A 20407-nucleotide genomic window follows, 5' to 3' on the forward strand; every position below is an offset into this window, starting at 1 on the left:
ACTTTTAAAAATCCACCATTCCAGAAACAAGTCTCTCACCGTTGACGCTTGTTACAGACCACCCTCTGCCCCCAGCTGTGCCCTGGACACCATATGTGAAATGATTGCCCCCCCATCTATCTTCAGAGCTCGTACTGCTAGGTGAACTAAACTAAATTGAGACATGCTTAACACCCCGGCCATCCTACAATCTAAGATAGATGCCCTCAATCTCACACAAATCATCAAGGAACCTACCAGGTACAACCCCAAATCCGTAAACACGGGCACCCTCATAGATATCATCCTAACCAACCTGCCCTCTAGATACACCTCTTCTGTCTTCAACCAAGATCTCAGCGATCACTGCCTCATTGCCTGCATCCGCAATGGATCTGCGACCAAACAACCACCCCTCATCACTGTCAAACGCTCCCTAAAACGCACGCTCCTCTGCGAGCAGGCCTTTCCAATCGACATGGCCCGGGTATCCTGGAATGACATTGACCTCATCCCGTCAGTAGAGGATGCCTGGTTATTCTTTAAAAGTGCTTTCCTCACCATCTTAAATAAGCATGCCCCGTTCAAAAAATGTAGAACCAGGAATAGATATAGTCCTTGGTTCTCTCCAGACCTGACTGCCCTTGACCAGCACAAAAACATCCTGTGGCATTCTGCATTAGCATCGAATAGCCCCGTGATATGTAACTTTTAAGGGAAGTTAGGAACCAATAACAGGCAGTTAGGAAAGCAAAGGCTAGCTTTTTCAAACAGAAATTTGCATCCTGTACCACAAACTCAAAAACGTTCTGGGACACTGTAAAGTCCATGGAGAATAAGAGCACCTCCTACCTGCTGCCCACTGTACTAAGGCTAGGAAACACTCTCACATAGATACATGATCGATAATTGAACATTTCAATAAGATTTTTCTACGGCCGACCATGCTTTCCACCTGGCTACCCCTACCCTGGTCAACAGCCCTGCACCCCTCACAGCAACTTGCTCAAGCCTCCCCATTTCTCCGTCATCCAAATCCAGATAGCTGATGTTCTGAAAGAGTTGCAAAACTGTACCCCTACAAATCAGCTGGGCTAGAAAATCTGTACCCCTACAAATCAGCTGGGCTAGAAAATCTGTACCCCTACAAATCAGCTGGGCTAGAAAATCTGTACCCCTACAAATCAGCTGGGCTAGAAAAGCTGTACCCCTACAAATCAGCTGGGCTAGAAAATCTGTACCCCTACAAATCAGCTGGGCTAGAAAATCTGTACCCCTACAAATCAGCTGGGCTGGAAAATCTGTACCCCTACAAATCAGCTGGGCTAGAAAATCTGTACCCCTACAAATCAGCTGGGCTAGAAAATCTGTACCCCTACAAATCAGCTGGGCTAGAAAATCTGTACCCCTACAAATCAGATGGGCTAGAAAATCTGTACCCCTACAAATCAGCTGGACTAGAAAATCTGTACCCCTACAAATCAGCTGGGCTGGAAAATCTGTACCCCTACAAATCAGCTGGGCTAGAAAATCTGTACCCCTACAAATCAGCTGGGCTAGAAAATCTGTACCCCTACAAATCAGCTGGGCTAGAAAATCTGGACACTAAAATGATCCGTTATTGTTGCAATCCTTTTACTTCTTATCATCTGAGATCCCCAAAGATTGGAAAGCTGCCGCGGTCATCCCTCTCTTCAAATGGGGAGACACTCTAGACCCAAACTGTTACAGACCTATATTTATTCTACTCTGCCTTTCTAAGTTCTTCAAAAAGAACAGTCTGGTTTCCGGCGTGGTCAAAGACCTTCTCCGCTGTGCAGTCTGGTTTCCGGCGTGGTCAAAGACCTTCTCCGCTGTGCAGTCTGGTTTCCGGCGTGGTCAAAGACCTTCTCCGCTGTGCAGTCTGGATTCCGGCGTGGTCAAATACCTTCTCCGCTGTGCAGTCTGGTTTCCGGCGTGGTCAAAGACCTTCTCCGCTGTGCAGTCTGGTTTCCGGCGTAGTCAAAGACCTTCTCCGCTGTGCAGTCTGGTTTCCGGCGTAGTCAAAGACCTTCTCCGCTGTGCAGTCTGGTTTCCGGCTTGGTCAAAGACCTTCTCCGCTATGCAGTCTGGTTTCCGGCGTGGTCATAGACCTTCTCCGCTATGCAGTCTGGTTTCCGGCGTGGTCAAAGACCTTCTCCACTATGCAGTCTGGTTTCCGGCGTGGTCATAGACCTTCTCCGCTGTGCAGTCTGGTCAAAGGTGCACATCAGCCTCAAGGTCCTAAATTACATCATAACTGCCATCGACAAAAGACAATACTGTGCAGCCGTCTTCATCGACCTGACCAAGACTTTCGACTCTGTCAATCACCACATTCTTATCGGCAGACTCAACAGCCTTGGTTTCTCAAATGACTGCTTCGCCTGCTTCACCAACTACTTCTCAGACTGAGTTCAGTGTGTCAAATTGGAGGACCTGTTGTCCTGACCTCTGGCAGTCTTTATGGGGGTACCACTTATGGGGGTACCACTCTCAAGCCGACTCTCTTCTCTGCATACATCAATGATGTCGCTCTTGCTGCTGGTGATTCTCTGATCCACCTCTACGCAGACAACATCATTCTGTATACTTCTAGCCCTTCTTTGGACACTGTGTTAACTAACCTCCAGATGAGTTTAAATGCCATACAACTCTCCTTCCGTGGCCTCCAATTGCTCTTAATTGCAAGTAAAACTAAATGCTTGCTCTTCAACCGATCGGTCTGCACCTGCCCGCTCGTCCAGCATCAATACTCTGGACGGTTCTAACTTAGAATATGTGGACAACTACAAATACCTAGGTGTCTGGTTAGACTGTAAACTCTCCTTCCAGACTCACATTAAGCATCTCAAATCAAAATAAATTCTAGAATCGGCTTCCTATTTCGCAACAAAGCATCCTTCACTCATGCTGCCAAACATACTCTTCTAAAACTGACTATCCTGCCGATCCTCGACTTCGGCGATGTCATTTAGAAAATAGCCTCCAACTATCTACTCAACAAATTGGAAGCAGTCTATCACAGTGCGATCCATTTTGTCACCAAAGCCCCATATACTACCCACTACTGCGACCTGTATGCTCTCGTTGGCTGGCCCTCGCTTCATATTCGTCGCCAAACCCACTGGCTCCAGGTCATCTATAAGTCGTTGCTAGGTAAAGCCCCGCCTTATCTCAGCTCACTGGTCACCATAGCAGCACCCACCCGTAGCACAAGCTCCAACAGGTATATTTCACTTGTCACCCCCAAAGCCACTTCCTCGTTTGGCCGCCTTTCCTTCCAGTTCTCTGCTGCCAATGACTGGAACGAAGTGCAAACATCCCTGAAGCTGGAGACTCATATCTCCCTCACTAGCTTTAAGAACCAGCTGTCCGAGCAGCTCACAGATCCCTGCACCTGTACATAGCCCAACAGGAAACATCTATAATTTAGCCCATCTGTAAATATCCCATCCAACTTCCTCATCCCCATACTGTTATTTATTTATTTATTTGCTCCACCCCAGTATCTCGACACATCCGTCTTCTACACATCTATCACTCCAGTGTTTAATTAAAGTGTAATTACTTCACCACTACCGTCTATGTATTGCCTTACCTCCCTAATCTTACATCATTTGCACACACTAAATGTAGATTTTTTTCTATTGTGTTATTGACTGTATGTTTGTTTATTCCATGTGTAACTCTGTGTTGTTGTTTGTGTAGCTTTGCTTGATCTTGGCCAGGACGCAGTTGTAAATGAGAACTTGTTCTCAACTGGCCTACCTGGTTAAATAAAGGTGAAATAAGTAAATCATAAAAAAATTATATAAAATATCTTGATTTTTCCTGAGCAGATCACTGTGAGTCCAGGAAGGAGAAAAATACATTGACTAAAGCATGTGGAACTCAGCAGTGAGTTTTACAACCGAGGATAATTTTTACGTTTTACTTGTTTCTGCAGCCCGTTCTGTGAGCTTGTGTGGTCTACCACTTCATGGGTGAGCCGTTGTTGCTCCTAGACGTGCCACGTCGAAAGTCACTGAGATCTTCAGTAAGGCCATTCTACTGCCAATGTTTGTCTATGGAGATTGCATGACTGTGTGCTCAATTGTATACACCTGTCAGAAACAGGTGAGGCTGAAATAAACTAATCCACTGATGTCCACATACATTTGGCCATATAGTGTATCTTGTTATTACCTGAGCAGATCACTGTGAGTCCAGGATGGAGTTCATACGTTCTTCTACACTCCCTCAGTGAAGACTCAGACCCAGAACAGGAAAGTCTAAATGCTCTAGTGGTTATTATAGGTTGTACTGAAACAGTGGAGCCACAGCCCAGCTGTCTACACACTACTGCAGCTACATCCCTCTGGTCCCAGTCCTCAGCTCCCACAGTCCTCCACTCTCCCTGGTCGTACCACTCCACTCCACCAGCACAGCGACTGCCTCCTCCCACCAGCCTCACATCATCAGGCTCTGAGAAAAGAAAGAGAGAGACAGTAATCTTACTATTTTCTCACTAAAACACACCTATATTGTCTCTCATATTCTTCACTCTAGGTGAGAAACAATGTTGATTGAGTGACAAACTGTTTCTTACCTGAGCAGGTGAGTCCAACAGCATTACCAGGTAGGCAGGTGTTGTTTTCTCTGTCTGAGGTGTCACAGTCCAGGAGAAGGGACTCATTGCCTTTACACTGGAACTCTTTATCCCAGGTCTGACCCTCACCTTCTCCATAGAGCCCCCCCTGTAGAGCTGCAGGAGCCCCACAGCCAAGCTCCCCACAGACTACCTCTGCATCCTGCCGGTCAAAGTCAGCTTCACACACTGAGTCCCAGGACTGATTGGACTTCACCTCCACTCTCCCAGAGCAGAGACCAGCTCCACCCACAAGCCGCACAGACTCTGGAGAAAAAGAGTTGGTTGAACATTCAATCAGTTTTGTTGATGACACTGTCAAGGACTAAACACAAATATGTTGGATAAAAGATTGTAGTTTGCTATGTTTGATACTGTAAGAGGTAGAAATGAGTTCTTAGTCACTCAGGATCGGGTTGGGAATAATGCAGGCAGGAGACAGGAATAAGTTCACTTCACATTATAGAAAATAAACAGCTGGACATCCATCAGGCAGTTTCACTTCAGTACCATCTGAACTACAATGATCTGCCCATGAACATCTCCAATAAACCAATATGACAAACACAAATATAATGTTTAAATACATCTGACATCTCTCCCTCTATTTAAATGAAATAAAAACACATAAAACATGATACATGGTAATATTGTATAATGTATAAATAAATCTCTCAATATGACCAGTCTCTTACCTGAACAGGTCACATGATGATAATATCCACCATAACAGAAACCAGGTCCTCCTATGCCACACTGTCTAATAGAAGACTCATCTCCATAGCAACTACTATATAGTGTGACTCCTCTTCTTCCATCTTCAATCAGAGGTCCTCTAGATTCAGCTACAGGATTCCCACAGTCCAGCTCTCTACACACAACCTTGGTCTCTCTCATGTCCCACAACCACGTCTCTCTCATTATGCTCCACCAACTAGGACATATACCCAACCACTCTCCTCTGTAGAAGACTTCCACTGTCCCAGAACAGGAAGTGGTCCCATCCACCAGTCTGACTGAGTATTCAGCTGTAAACAGCAGAGAGGAAAACACAGTGGTGAGGACAGATGATGACAGTGATTCTGTTATTCTAACAGCAGTGATGCTTTGTGGTTGACAAGTATTAGTAGTTCCATAAAACACTACTTGTTATTGGGTTTTAGAATGGTTTGTATGGACACATTAATTTCTCCTTGTGGGATAATAAAGTTGACTAATATTGAACTGCTATAATCACTGTAGATTTATACTCTACCTACCTGGTGGACTGACGCTTTGAGCCTGGAGATCTGAGGAGGAAGAGAGAGACAGAGGAGAAAGAGAGAGACAGAGGAGAAAGAGAGAGACAGAGGAGAAAGAAAGAGACAGACAGAGGAGAAAGAGAGAGACAGAGACAGAGAGAAACAAAGGAGAAAGGGAGGAGTCAGTGGAAGAGAGAGACAGAGGTTAAATGAACATCAACATGACCTTTCATGATGTGATGAGGAAGACAGGCTTATCGTTGGTATGGTGCAACAAGACCCATGTGTACATACACTATATATACAAAAGTATGTGGACACCCCTTCAAATTAGTGGACTCTATTTCAGCCACACCCCTTCCTGACAGATGTATAAAATCAAGCACTCGGCCATGCAATCTCCATAGACAAACATTGACAGTAGAATTGAGTTAATGAACTCCCCCTCTCCTCTACTCTTCTCCCCTCTCTTCTCCTTTTCTCACCCTCTCCTCTTCACCCCCTCTCTCCTCCTCTTCAACCCCTCTCTCCTCCTCTTCAACCCCTCTCTTCTCCTCTTCTCCCCCTTCTCCCCCTCTCTTCTCCTCTCCTCCCCTCTCCTCTCCCCTCTCCTCTACTCTTCTCCCTTCTCTCTTCTCCCCTCTCATCTTCACCACCTCTCTTCTGCCCTTCTCTCCCTCTGTTGTCCTCAACTCCCCCTCTACTCTTCTCCCCCTCTCTCCCTCTTCTCCGCAATTCTACCCCTCCCCTCTCTCTCCTCTTCTCCCGCTCTCCTCTTCCTCCCCTCCCCCTTTCCTCTTCTCCTCTCTTCGTCTCCCAGTCTCTTTTCTCCCCCTCTTCTCCTCTTCTGTCCCTCTCTATTCTCCTCTTCACCCCCTTTTCTCCTCCTCTCCTCTTCTTCTCTCTCCTCACCTCTTCACACTCTCTGTTCTCCTCTTCTCCCAATCTCTCTTCTCCTCTCCTCTCCTCCCCCTCTCCTCTTCTTCCCCTCCCCTCCACTCCCTACTTTTTCTCCCCCTTTCCTCTTCTCCCCTCTCTTCTCCTCTTCTCCCCATCTCTTCTTCTATTCTGCCTATCATCTACTCTTCTGCCCTTTTCTTCCCCCTCATCTCCCCCTCTCCTCTTCCCCTTCTCCTCTTCTGACCCTTTATTCTCCTCTTCTCCCCCTCTCTTCTCCTCTCCTCTCCTCCCCTCCCATTCTCCTCTTCTCCCCCTCTCCTCTCGTCTCCTCTTCTCCCCCTCGCTTCTCCTCTCCTCCCCTTCTCCTCTCCTCTACCCCCCCACTTCTCCTCTCCTCCCTTTCTCCTCTTCTCCCCCTCGCTTCTCCTCTCCTCCTCCTTCTCCTCTCCTCTACCCCCACTTCTCCTCTCCTCCCCCCTTCTCCTCTACTCCCCTCTCTTCTCCTCTCCTCTACTCCCCTCTCTTCTCCTCCCCTCTCCTCTCGATTTAATTCTGTACTCCAACATCTGCCTGGTATTCAAGATAACACACAACATTGCAGCACCATATTTGTTTTCATCAACCTCAGACTTAAATATCAGTGTTCCAAGAACCTCCACCAGGGGAACTATAGACTCCTCAAACGGTCCACCACCTTCTCCCAAACTGCCTTCTCATACAAACCAATAAAGACATGGAATGGTCTCACCTCAACATGGATCTAGTACAATCAGACGTGTCTCACCTCAACATGGATCTAGTACAATCAGACGTGCCTCACCTCAACATGGATCTAGTCCAATCAGACGTGTCTCACCTCAACATGGATCTAGTCCAATCAGATGTGTCTCACCTCAACATGGATCTAATCCTATCAGACGTGTCTCACCTCAACATGGATCTAGTCCAATCAGACGTGTCTCACCTCAACATGGATCTAGTCCAATCAGACGTGTCTCACCTCAACATGGATCTAGTCCAATCAGACGTGTCTCACCTCAACATGGATCTAATCCAATCAGACGTGTCTCACCTCAACATGGATCTAGTCCAATCAGATGTGTTCACACTGATACTGCCTGCTGCTACCTCCAGCCTCTCATATCCAGTGCGATAGAGTCAATGCACAGGGCTTCTTCACAAAATTGGATCTCAGGAGCGCTTACAACCTGGTGCGTATCCGGGAGGGGGACGAGTGGAAGACGTCATTTAGTACCACCTCAGGGCACTATGAGTACCTTGTCATGCCGTACGGGTTGATGTCTTCCAGGCATTTGTAGACGAGATTTTCTGGGACCTGCACGGGCAGGGTGTAGTGGTGTATATATCGACCACATTCTGATATACTCCGCTACACGCGCCAAGTGTGTGTCCCTGGTGCACAAGGTACTTGGTCGACTGTTGGAGCCTGACCTGTACGTCAAGGCTGAGAAATGTCTGTTCTTCCAACAGTCCGTCTCATTCTTAGGGTACCACATTTCCACTTCAGGGGTGGAGATGGAGAGTGACCGCATTTCCACTTCAGGGGAGGAGATGGAGAGTGACTGCATTTCCACTTCAGGGGTGGAGATGGAGAGAGACCGCATTTCCACTTCAGGGGTGGAGATGGAGAGTGACTGCATTTCCACTTCAGGGGTGGAGATGGAGAGTGACTGCATTTCCACTTCAGGGGTGGAGATTGAGAGTGACTACAGTTCAGCTGTGCGTAATTGGCCGACTCCACCACGGTAAAGGAGGTGCAGCAGTTTCTATGGTTTGCCAACTACTACCAGAGGTTTATCCAGGGCTTTGGTCAGGTAGCCAACTACTACCGGAGGTTTATCCAGGGCTTTGGTCAGGTAGCCAACTACTACCGGAGGTTTATCCAGGGCTTTGGTCAGGTAGCCAACTACTACCGGAGGTTTATCCAGGGCTTTGGTCAGGTAGCCAACTACTACCGGAGGTTTATCCAGGGCTTTGGTCAGGTAGCCAACTACTACCGGAGGTTTATCCAGGGCTTTGGTCAGGTAGCCAACTACTACCGGAGGTTTATCCGGGGCTTTGGTCAGGTGGCGACTCCCATTACCTCACTGCTGAAGGGGGGGCCGGTGCGACTGCAGTGGACGGCTGAAGCGGACAGGGCTTTTGGTCACCTGAGGGCTCCGTTTACCTCGGCTCCCTGCTGGCTCATCCGGATCTGGGATAGGAGCCGTGCTCCTCAGCGCTCGGGTACGCCACTAAAGCTCCGCCCCTGTACTTTCTTTTCGAAGAAGCTCAGCCCGGCGGAGCGAAACTATGATGTGGGGGACCGGGAGCTGTTGGCTGTTGTCAAGGCTCTGAAGGCGTGGAGACATTGGCTTGAGAGGGCTAAACACCCTTTTCTCATCTGGACTGACCACCGCAATCTGGAGTACATCTGGGCAGCAAGGAGACGGAGCGGTCCATAGATCACTGATCATAGATCAGAGGAGCGGTCCATAGTTCACACGCCCGAACTTCTGACCTCTTGCCTGGTGGCACCGGTAGTGTGGGAGCTGGACGCGGACATCGAGGGGGCGTTACGTACAGAGCCCACAGTCCTTAGCCATTCCACAACGACTGTGGTCTCACCTGTCGGTGGACATCCTCACGGATCTTCCTCCTCACGGTCCTGGTCGTTGTGGATCAGTTCTCTAAGTCCTGCCGTCTCCTTCCTTTTCCCAGTCTCCCTACGGCCCTACAGACTGAGGAGGCCCTGTTTACACACGTCTTCCGGCACTATGGGGTGCCAGAGGTTAAAGTGTCTGATCGAGGTCCCCAGTTCACGTCAAGGGTCTGGAGGGCGTTTATGGAACGTCTAGGGGGTCTCGGTCAGCCTTACCTCAGGTTTTCACCTCCGCCACTGGGTTTTCACCTCCGCCACCGCAGTGAGGCCCCGGTCTGGCTCTCGACCCGAAACCTGCCCCTCCGCCTGCCCTGCCGGAAGCTGGGCCCGCGGTTTGTGGGGCCATTCAAAGTCCTGAGGAGAGTGAACGAGGTTTGCTACAGGTTACATCTTCCTCCCGATTACCGTATTAACCCCTCGTTCCATGTGTCTCTCCTCAGGCCGGTGGTGGCTGGTCCACTCCAGGAGTCTGAGGTGCAGGTGATTCCTCCACCCCTCTGGACATCGAGGGGAACCCGGCGTGTGCTGTTCGAGCCATAATGGACTCGAGGCATCGGGCGAAAGGCCTTCAGTACCTCGTGGAGTAGGAGGGGTACGGTCCGGAGGAGAGATGCTGGGTGCCGGTGGAGGATGTTTTGGACCCTTCGTTGCTGCGGGAGTTCCACCGTCTCCATCCGGATCGCCCTGCGCGTCAAGGGGGGGTACTGTTACAACTTCCACAGAAGTCGGTCCCGCTCCTTGTTCGGGCAGTGACGTCACCGGCCTTCTAGCCTTCGCCACCGGCCTTCTAGCCATCGCCGATCCTCTTTTCATTTTCCATTTGTTTTGTCTTTGTTTTACACGCCTGGTTCCAATGCCAAATGACATGTTCATTATTTAACCCTCTGTTTTCCCCATGGTTTTTGTGCTGGATTGTTTTATGTATGTTTGGTCTGTTACTGTGGGCTCGGTATTTACGACACGTTATTGCAATATTTGAGTAAAGTTACATGTGTTACTCATCTCTACTGTCCTGACTCCTCTGCACCAGCTACACCCAGAACATTACAATAGGACTGTGAACAAAGTAGCTGAATTGTCAAAGACGGGATGGTATCGCGCCGTCCCAACCTTCGCTCTCTCTCCCCCGCTACTCTCTCCTCTTCCATCCTATCATCTCTTCCCTCTGCTCAAACCTTCTCCAACCTATCTCCTGATTCTGCCTCCTCAACCCTCCTCTCCTCCCTTTCTGCATCCTTTGACTCTCTATGTCCCCTATCCTCCAGGCCGGCTCGGTCCTCCCCTCCCGCTCCGTGGCTCGACGACTCATTGCGAGCTCACAGAACAGGGCTCCGGGCAGCCGAGCGGAAATGGAGGAAAACTCGCCTCCCTGCGGACCTGGCATCCTTTCACTCCCTCCTCTCTACATTTTCCTTTTCTGTCTCTGCTGCTAAAGCCACTTTCTACCACTCTAAATTCCAAGCATCTGCCTCTAACCCTAGGAAGCTCTTTGCCACCTTCTCCTCCCTCCTGAATCCTCCTCCCCCTCCCCCCTCTCTGCAGATGACTTCGTCAACCATTTTGAAAAGAAGGCCGACGACATCCGATCCTCGTTTGCTAAGTCAAACGACACCGCTGGTTCTGCTCACACTGCCCTACCCTGTGCTCTGACCTCTTTCTCCCCTCTCTCTCCAGATGAAATCTCGCGTCTTGTGACGGCCGGCCGCCCAACAACCTGCCCGCTTGACCCTATCCCCTCCTCTCTTATCCAGACCATTTCCGGAGACCTTCTCCCTTACCTCACCTCGCTCATCATCTCATCCCTGACCGCTGGCTACGTCCCTTCCGTCTTCAAGAGAGCGAGAGTTGCACCCCTTCTGAAAAAACCTACACTCGATCCCTCCGATGTCAACAACTACAGACCAGTATCCCTTCTCTCTTTTCTCTCCAAAACTCTTGAACGTGCCGTCCTTGGCCAGCTCTCCCGCTATCTCTCTCAGAATGACCTTCTTGATCCAAATCAGTCAGGTTTCAAGACTAGTCATTCAACTGAGACTGCTCTTCTCTGTATCACGGAGGCGCTCCGCACTGCTAAAGCTAACTTTCTCTCCTCTGCTCTCATCCTTCTAGACCTATCGGCTGCCTTCGATACTGTGAACCATCAGATCCTCCTCTCCACCCTCTCCGAGTTGGGCATCTCCGGCGCGGCCCACGCTTGGATTGCGTCCTACCTGACAGGTTGCTCCTACCAGGTGGTGTGGCGAGAATCTGTCTCCTCACCACGCGCTCTCACCACTGGCGTCCCCCAGGGCTCTGTTCTAGGCCCTCTCCTATTCTCGCTATACACCAAGTCACTTGGCTCTGTCATAACCTCACATGGTCTCTCCTGTCATTGCTATGCAGACGACACACAATTAATCTTCTCCTTTCCCCCTTCTGATGACCAGGTGGCGAATCGCATCTCTGCATGTCTGGCAGACATATCAGTGTGGATGACGGATCACCACCTCAAGCTGAACCTCGGCAAGACGGAGCTGCTCTTCCTCCCGGGGAAGGACTGCCCGTTCCATGATCTCGCCATCACGGTTGACAACTCCATTGTGTCCTCCTCCCAGAGCGCTAAGAACCTTGGCGTGATCCTGGACAACACCCTGTCGTTCTCAACTAACATCAAGGTGGTGGCCCGTTCCTGTAGGTTCATGCTCTACAACATCCGCAGAGTACGACCCTGCCTCACACAGGAAGCGGCGCAGGTCCTAATCCAGGCACTTGTCATCTCCCGTCTGGATTACTGCAACTCGCTGTTGGCTGGGCTCCCTGCCTGTGCCATTAAACCCCTACAACTCATCCAGAACGCCGCAGCCCGTCTGGTGTTCAACCTTCCCAAGTTCTCTCACGTCACCCCGCTCCTCCGCTCTCTCCACTGGCTTCCAGTTGAAGCTCGCATCCGCTACAAGACCATGGTGCTTGCCTACGGAGCTGTGAGGGGAACGGCACCTCAGTACCTCCAGGCTCTGATCAGGCCCTACACCCAAACAAGGGCACTGCGTTCATCCACCTCTGGCCTGCTCGCCTCCCTACCACTGAGGAAGTACAGTTCCCGCTCAGCCCAGTAAAAACTGTTCGCTGCTCTGGCCCCCCAATGGTGGAACAAACTCCATCACGACGCCAGGACAGCGGAGTCAATCACCACCTTCCGGAGACACCTGAAACCCCACCTCTTTAAGGAATACCTAGGATAGGATAAAGTAATCCTTCTCACCCCCCCTTAAAAGATTTAGATGCACTATTGTAAAGTGGCTGTTCCACTGGATGTCATAAGGTGAACGCACCAATTTGTAAGTCGCTCTGGATAAGAGCGTCTGCTAAATGACTTAAATGTAAATGTAAATGTAGGAAGTTATATTCTTCCATTTTAAATAACAGGTTCTCCCTCCATCTACAATCATCAGGTCTGCTTGCAGATGAACAGAATGTCTTGGAAAGACAGACCTTTAGACCTCATAGTTCTGTCCAATATATTGTGGATTTTTTTCATATTTATTCTTTCCTTACAAGTTGGGATTTAAATTGATGGACACTCCATGATGTCTCAGTGAAAAATGTATTACAGAGTATCTAGCATTTCCATTACTATTTATCTAGCATACACACTCACACTCTTTCAAACATTATTATTTGGGAAAGTTATCAGGGGTAGTAACTAGCATAACTTATTTGACTATTTCTTTCACACACACCTCATTGGCTAGGTTAGCTAGCTAGCTAACTAGCCACATTTAGCACAAGCTCACGACTAAACTGACCTGGCGATCCTACTATCATGGACACTTGTCTCCAGGCAGCATGTTTGTGTTTATGTCCCTGTAGCTGTCAGCAGTTGTTTCAAAAAGACACGGTTTTGAGGAAACTGAGAAAATGATTCTCTCCTCCATGTGTCCAACCGCATACGACCACCTGCAAAAGGTACCTGCATCAGTATAGTTGCCTAGCTGTGTAAAAGGTACCTGCATCAGTATAGTTGCCTAGCTGTGTAAAAGGTACCTGCATCAGTATAGTTGCCTAGCTGTGTAAAAGGTACCTGCATCAGTATAGTTGCCTAGCTGTGTAAAAGGTACCTGCATCAGTATAGTTGCCTAGCTGTGTAAAAGGTACCTGCATCAGTATAGTTACCTAGCTGTGTAAAAGGTACCTGCATCAGTATAGTTGCCTAGCTGTGTAAAAGGTACCTGCATCAGTATAGTTGCCTAGCTGTGTAAAAGGTACCTGCATCAGTATAGTTGCCTAGCTGTGTAAAAGGTACCTGCATCAGTGATAGTTACCTAGCTGTGTAAAAGGTACCTGCATCAGTATAGTTGCCTAGCTGTGTAAAAGGTACCTGCATCAGTATAGTTGTCTAGCTGTGTAAAAGGTACCTGCATCAGTATAGTTGCCTAGCTGTGTAAAAGGTACCTGCATCAGTATAGTTGCCTAGCTGTGTAAAAGGTACCTGCATCAGTATAGTTGCCTAGCTGTGTAAAATACCTGCATCAGTATAGTTGCCTAGCTGTGTAAAAGGTACCTGCATCAGTATAGTTGCCTAGCTGTGTAAAAGGTACCTGCATCAGTATAGTTGCCTAGCTGTGTAAAAGGTACCTGCATCAGTATAGTTGCCTAGCTGTGTAAAAGGTACCTGCATCAGTATAGTTGCCTAGCTGTGTAAAAGGTACCTGCATCAGTATTGTTGCCTAGCTGTGTAAAAGGTACCTGCATCAGTATAGTTGCCTAGCTGTGTAAAAGGGACCTGCATCAGTATAGTTGTCTAGCTGGGTAAAATGTTATGCAGCTGTGATGCAGTCGGTGTGTTCGAAGCATTAGGAAGTAGTTTGGGGCTGTAGAAATACAGATAAACCTAGGGTATGGCTAAATGGGGTGTGTAGAAATACAGATAAACCTAGGGTATGGCTAAATGGGATGTGTAGAAATACAGATAAACCTAGGGTATGGCTAAATGGGGTGTGTAGAAATACAGATAAACCTAGGGTATGGCTAAATGGGGTGTGTAGAAATACAGATAAACCTAGGGTATGGCTAAATGGGATGTGTAGAAATACAGCTAAACCTAGGGTATGGCTAAATGGGGTGTGTAGAAATACAGATAAACCTAGGGTATGGCTAAATGGGATGTGTAGAAATACAGCTAAACCTAGGGTATGGCTAAATGGGATGTCTAGAAAAACAGCTAAACTTAGGGTATGGCTAAATGGGATGTCTAGAAATACAGATAAACCTAGGGTATTGCTAAATGGGGTGTGTAGAAATACAGCTAAACCTAGGGTATGGCTAAATGGGGTGTGTAGAATCCCTCCACCAGTTGAAGCTAATTTACTATAAACTCGAAAGTAGTATTTGGAGAACAGCAAAAACTAACAGAAATGCCCCCAGACATTCACTATTTAACTGTACTAGAATGCTTAAAAGGTCGCAAAATGTTTTATATCGGTTATCGGTATAGTTTCTTTTTGGCAAGGAAAATATTCGATATCGGTATCGGCCAAAAATGTACTATCGGTGCTTCCCTAATAATAAGGTTGCCGGCAGAGATGGCCGCCTCGCTTCGCGTTCCTAGGAAACTATGCAGTTTTTTGTTTTTTTTATGTGTTATTTCTTACATTAGTACCCCAGGTCATCTTAGGTTTCATTACATACAGTCGAGAAGAACTACTGAATATAAGATCCGCGTCAACTCACCATCAGTACGACCAAGAATATGTTTTCCGCGACGCGGATCCTGTGTTCTGCCTTACAAACAGGACAACGGAATTGATTCCAGGCAGCGACCCCAAAAAACGACTTTGTAAAAGAGGGAAACGTAGCGGTCTTCTGGTCAGACTCCGGACACGGGCACATCGTGCACCACTCCCTAGCATTCTTCTTGCCAATGTCCAGTCTCTTGACAACAAGGTTGATGAAATCCGAGCAAGGGTAGCATTCCAGAGGGACATCAGAGACTGTAACGTTCTCTGCTTCACGGAAACATGGCTCACTGGAGAGACGCTATCCGGGGCGGTGCAGCCAACGGGTTTCTCCACGCATCGCGCCGACAGAAACAGACACCCAAGAGAATTCTCTTCGATTATAATCACAGCCGTATATAACCCCCCCCCAAGCAGACACGTCGATGTTTCTGAACAAACTTTATTTAACTCTTTGCAAACTGGAAACCATTTATCCGGAGGCTGCATTCATTGTAGCTGGGGATTTTAACAAAGCTAATCTGAAAACAAGACTCCCTAAATTTTATCAGCATATCGATTGCGCAACCAGGGGTGGTAAAACCCTGGATCATTGTTACTCTAACTTCCGCTACGCATATAAGGCCCTGTCCCGCCCCCCTTTCGGAAAAGCTGACCACGACTCCATTTTGTTGATCCCTGCCTACAGACAGAAACTTAAACAAGAGGCTCCCACGCTGAGGTCTGTCCAACGCTGGTCCGATCAAGCTGACTCCACACTCCAAGACTGCTTCCATCACGTGGACTGGGACATGTTTCGTATTGCGTCAGATGGAAATATTGACGAATACGCTGATTCGGTGTGCGAGTTCATTAGAACGTGCGTCGAAGATGTCGTTCCCATAGCAACGATAAAAACATTACCAAACCAGAAACCGTGGATTGATGGCAGCATTCACGTGAAACTGAAAGCGCGAACTTTTAATCAGGGCAAGGTGTCTGGTAACATGACCGAATACAAACAGTGCAGCTATTCCCTCCGCAAGGCTATCAAACAAGCTAAGCATCAGTACAGAGACAAAGTAGAATCTCAATTCAACGGCTCAGACACAAGAGGCATGTGGCAGGGTCTAGAGTCAATCACGGACTACAAGAAGAAACCCAGCCCAGTCACGGACCAGGATGTCTTGCTCCCAGGCAGACTAAATAACTTTTTTGCCCGCTTTGAGGACAATACAGTGCCACTGACACGGCCTGCAACGAAAACATGCGGTCTCTCCTTCACTGCAGCCGAGGTGAGTAAGACATTTAAACGTGTTAACCCTCGCAAGGCTGCAGGCCCAGACGGCATCCCCAGCCGCGCCCTCAGAGCATGCGCAGACCAGCTGGCCGGTGTGTTTACGGACATATTCAATCAATCCCTATACCAGTCTGCTGTTCCCACATGCTTCAAGAGGGCCACCATTGTTCCTGTTCCCAAGAAAGCTAAGGTAACTGAGCTAAACGACTACCGCCCCCGTAGCACTCACTTCCGTCATCATGAAGTGCTTTGAGAGACTAGTCAAGGACCATATCACCTCCACCCTACCTGACACCTAGACCCACTCCAATTTGCTTACCGCCCAAATAGGTCCACAGACGATGCAATCTCAACCACACTGCACACTGCCCTAACCCATCTGGACAAGAGGAATACCTATGTGAGAATGCTGTTCATCGACTACAGCTCGGCATTCAACACAATAGTACCCTCCAAGCTCGTCATCAAGCTCGAGACCCTGGGTCTCGACCCCGCCCTGTGCAACTGGGTACTGGACTTCCTGACGGGCCGCCCCCAGGTGGTGAGGGTAGGCAACAACATCTCCTCCCCGCTGATCCTCAACACGGGGCCCCACAAGGTGCATTCTGAGCCCTCTCCTGTACTCCCTGTTCACCCACGACTGCGTGGCCACGCACGCCTCCAACTCAATCATCAAGTTTGCGGACGACACAACAGTGGTAGGCTTGATTAACAACAACGACGAGACGGCCTACAGGGAGGAGGTGAGGGCCCTCGGAGTGTGGTGTCAGGAAAATAACCTCACACTCAACGTCAACAAAACTAAGGAGATGATTGTGGACTTCAGGAAACAGCAGAGGGAACACCCCCCTATCCACATCAATGGAACAGTAGTGGAGAGGGTAGCAAGTTTTAAGTTCCTCGGCATACACATCACAGACAAACTGAATTGGTCCACTCACACAGACAGCGTCGTGAAGAAGGCGCAGCAGTGCCTCTTCAACCTCAGGAGGCTGAAGAAATACGGCTTGTCACCAAAAGCACTCACAAACTTCTACAGATGCACAATCGAGAGCATCCTGGCGGGCTGTATCACCGCCTGGTACGGCAACTGCTCCGCCCTCAACCGTAAGGCTCTCCAGAGGGTAGTGAGGTCTGCACAACGCATCACCGGGGGCAAACTACCTGCCCTCCAGGACACCTACACCACCCGATGTTACAGGAAGGCCATAAAGATCATCAAGGACATCAACCACCCGAGCCACTGCCTGTTCACCCCGCTATCATCCAGAAGGCGAGGTCAGTACAGGTGCATCAAAGCTGGGACCGAGAGATTGAAAAACAGCTCTATCTCAAGGCCATCAGACTGTTAAACAGCCACCACTAACATTGAGTGGCTGCTGCCAACACACTGACATTGACGCTGACCCAACTCCAGCCACTTTAATAATGGGAATTGATGGGAAATTATGTAAATATATCACTAGCCACTTTAAACAATGCTACCTTATATAATGTTACTTACCCTACATTATTCATCTCATATGCATACGTATATACTGTACTCTATATCATCGACTGCATCCTTATGTAATACATGTATCACTAGCCACTTTAACTATGCCACTTTGTTTACTTTGTCTACATACTCATCTGTATGCTGCCCTGTACCATCACTCATTCATAAATCCTTATGTACATATTCTTTATCCCCTTACACTGTGTATAAGACAGTAGTTTTGGAATTGTTAGTTAGATTACTTGTTGGTTATTACTGCATTGTCGGAACTAGAAGCACAAGCATTTCGCTACTCTCGCACTAACATCTGCTAACCATGTGTATGTGACAAATACAATTTGATTTGATTTGATTTGATTTGAAGATGGAAAATCGTTGTGGAAATCTGTTGCAGCTCAAGTCGACTACAACATCCACAATGCAATGCTCTCTGTGTGGGCTGGCTGGCTGGCTGGCTAAATGTATCTACACACAATAATACCAAAGACAATATCAGCATGTGAAGTAGCTAACTAGCTGTTAAATCACCTAAACAAACTGTACTATCAATTTAGGGGTCTCCAATGTTATATAATTAATAATATCAAGCATTACTAGCAGACCAAAGCTCTGGTTAAACCGGATGCCCTCAGATAACTCTGGGCCCAGTGTCCTCAGTCAAGTTTAGAGCCTACGTGCAATAACATGATTATCCGAAGGACACACAGCTGCCATCACGCAAATATACTCCCCTGTAACTACAAAGAGCAGCCTGCAACACTAACGAGCCTAAAGCAGACATTACCAGTCCCTAAATCCACGCTTCCTTGACACACATACATCTCATGAAGCACTGTACACTCACACTCTACCCCCCTACTGGTCGGGTGCCAAGAGCAGAGGACTCTGCTGTGCACCAATAGGGCTCCTGCTCTGGCTAGAGCAGGCCCGCCTCCAACTCTTCAGGACCAGTCAGAAGACCAACACGACGAGACTCCACCTACATTATTCTGTGTATACATTCTGCTGTAAACTCTGGCTGGGCAGCCTAATTTTTCTGACTCCTCACAGAGTCACATTCCTTAGGTCCGTGCACGATAAATGGCAGGACAAGATATCTTTGACTCAATAAACTGCCTTTTTGATACACCTGATTCCACTCTGTCCAGCGTCGTTGTTTTGCATTCCCTCTCCAGTATGTAAACACTAACACCAATCTCACCATGTTCAACCTGCAGATCGATGTGTCTCCCAGAGTGGAGTTTAAATCACAACGGCAGATATACTTTTGAGGAGATGGGAAACGTTGACGATGCTACGTCATTGGCCCACGCAGTGCATTCTGGGCGATGTGAGATAATTAACTTGCTGTCTGTAGTATCGTATAGCTTTGGAATCGTGACAGAACGTACTTTTGATGAAAACAGGCAGTTTCTCGACATAAAGTACACTGACTTTGAGAAGGGATTACGTGATGATTGGTTTAGCAACCGCGTGACGCAGCATGACAACGTGAACGTGATTGGTCGACAGTCTGCTGGGTGGGGTGTTATACGCAGGTCTTTAGAAATTGTAGGATCAATTGTAAAGTGTCACTCATGAAAAACGTTGTTGACCCCCTGCTATAATGTATATGAAGTCACCCTTGTGGAGCGGTTCGTATAGTGGACTATGACAGTGTCATTGTCTCATGTTCTTCCCACCTACATTGTTGCTCTGCATTCAGAGATGTTCCTAATGATGTCTGCACCCAGATCATGTTGTATTTGCCTGTCTGCATTATTCTCCAGGGAAAGGAAACATTCTGTGAACACTGAAGCATTGCATCAACAAGGTGTCTCTGATAATATTGAAACATTGTATAAATGAACGATGCGGCTCGGAGAAACTGAAACATTTAGTATCAACAAGACAACTCTGATAATATTCATATTGCAACACGGAGGCAGCACGTGCCAGCTGGTCTGTCTGATATTATTGTGTTGAATACGCAGCATCTGGGTGCTCATTATACTTACACTATAACTGAATAACTTAGCAATATTTAATGATATTTAATAGATCTGTTCATCTTTTAATTCAGAAAGATGGACAAGCAACAGGGAGATGCGGCTGACTGCATTATTTATTTATTTATTTATTTAACTAGGCAAGTCAGTTAAGAACAAATTCTTATTTTCAATGACGGCCTAGGAACAGTGGGTTAACTGCCTGTTCAGGGGCAGAACGACAGATTTGTACCTTGTCAGCTCAGGGATTTGAACTTGCAACCTTCCGATTACTAGCCCAATGCTCTAACCACTAGGCTACCCTGCCGTCCCTATACCCGAGGTAGGTAGACTACAGGTAGGGATTAGGATGCAGACAGAGCAACACTGATGGAGTGAGAGGTAGAAATGCATTATACCAGAGGAAGGTAGACTACAGGTAGGGATTAGGATGCAGACAGAGCAACACTGATGGAGTGAGAGGTGGAAATGCATTATACCAGAGGTAGGTAGACTACA

The 20407-nt window shown here is 47.9% G+C and overlaps 1 protein-coding gene across 1 annotated transcript in view; it reads right to left on the reverse strand.

Moving 5' to 3' along the window:
* LOC135570987 (scavenger receptor cysteine-rich type 1 protein M130-like) overlaps window positions 1-20407 on the reverse strand; it is a 70886-nt gene that overhangs the window by 5960 nt on the left and 44519 nt on the right. Inside the window, exons 10-14 of the mRNA XM_065016803.1 lie at window positions 13216-13279; window positions 5887-5916; window positions 5323-5655; window positions 4589-4894; window positions 4186-4464 (exon numbers count right to left, since the gene is read on the reverse strand). Coding sequence (XP_064872875.1) covers window positions 4186-4464; window positions 4589-4894; window positions 5323-5655; window positions 5887-5916; window positions 13216-13279 — 1012 coding nt within the window. The remainder of the gene's footprint in view (window positions 1-4185; window positions 4465-4588; window positions 4895-5322; window positions 5656-5886; window positions 5917-13215; window positions 13280-20407) is intronic.

This window comes from Oncorhynchus nerka, unplaced genomic scaffold, assembly GCF_034236695.1.
Source record: "Oncorhynchus nerka isolate Pitt River unplaced genomic scaffold, Oner_Uvic_2.0 unplaced_scaffold_865, whole genome shotgun sequence".
Classification (NCBI taxonomy): Eukaryota; Metazoa; Chordata; class Actinopteri; order Salmoniformes; family Salmonidae; genus Oncorhynchus; species Oncorhynchus nerka.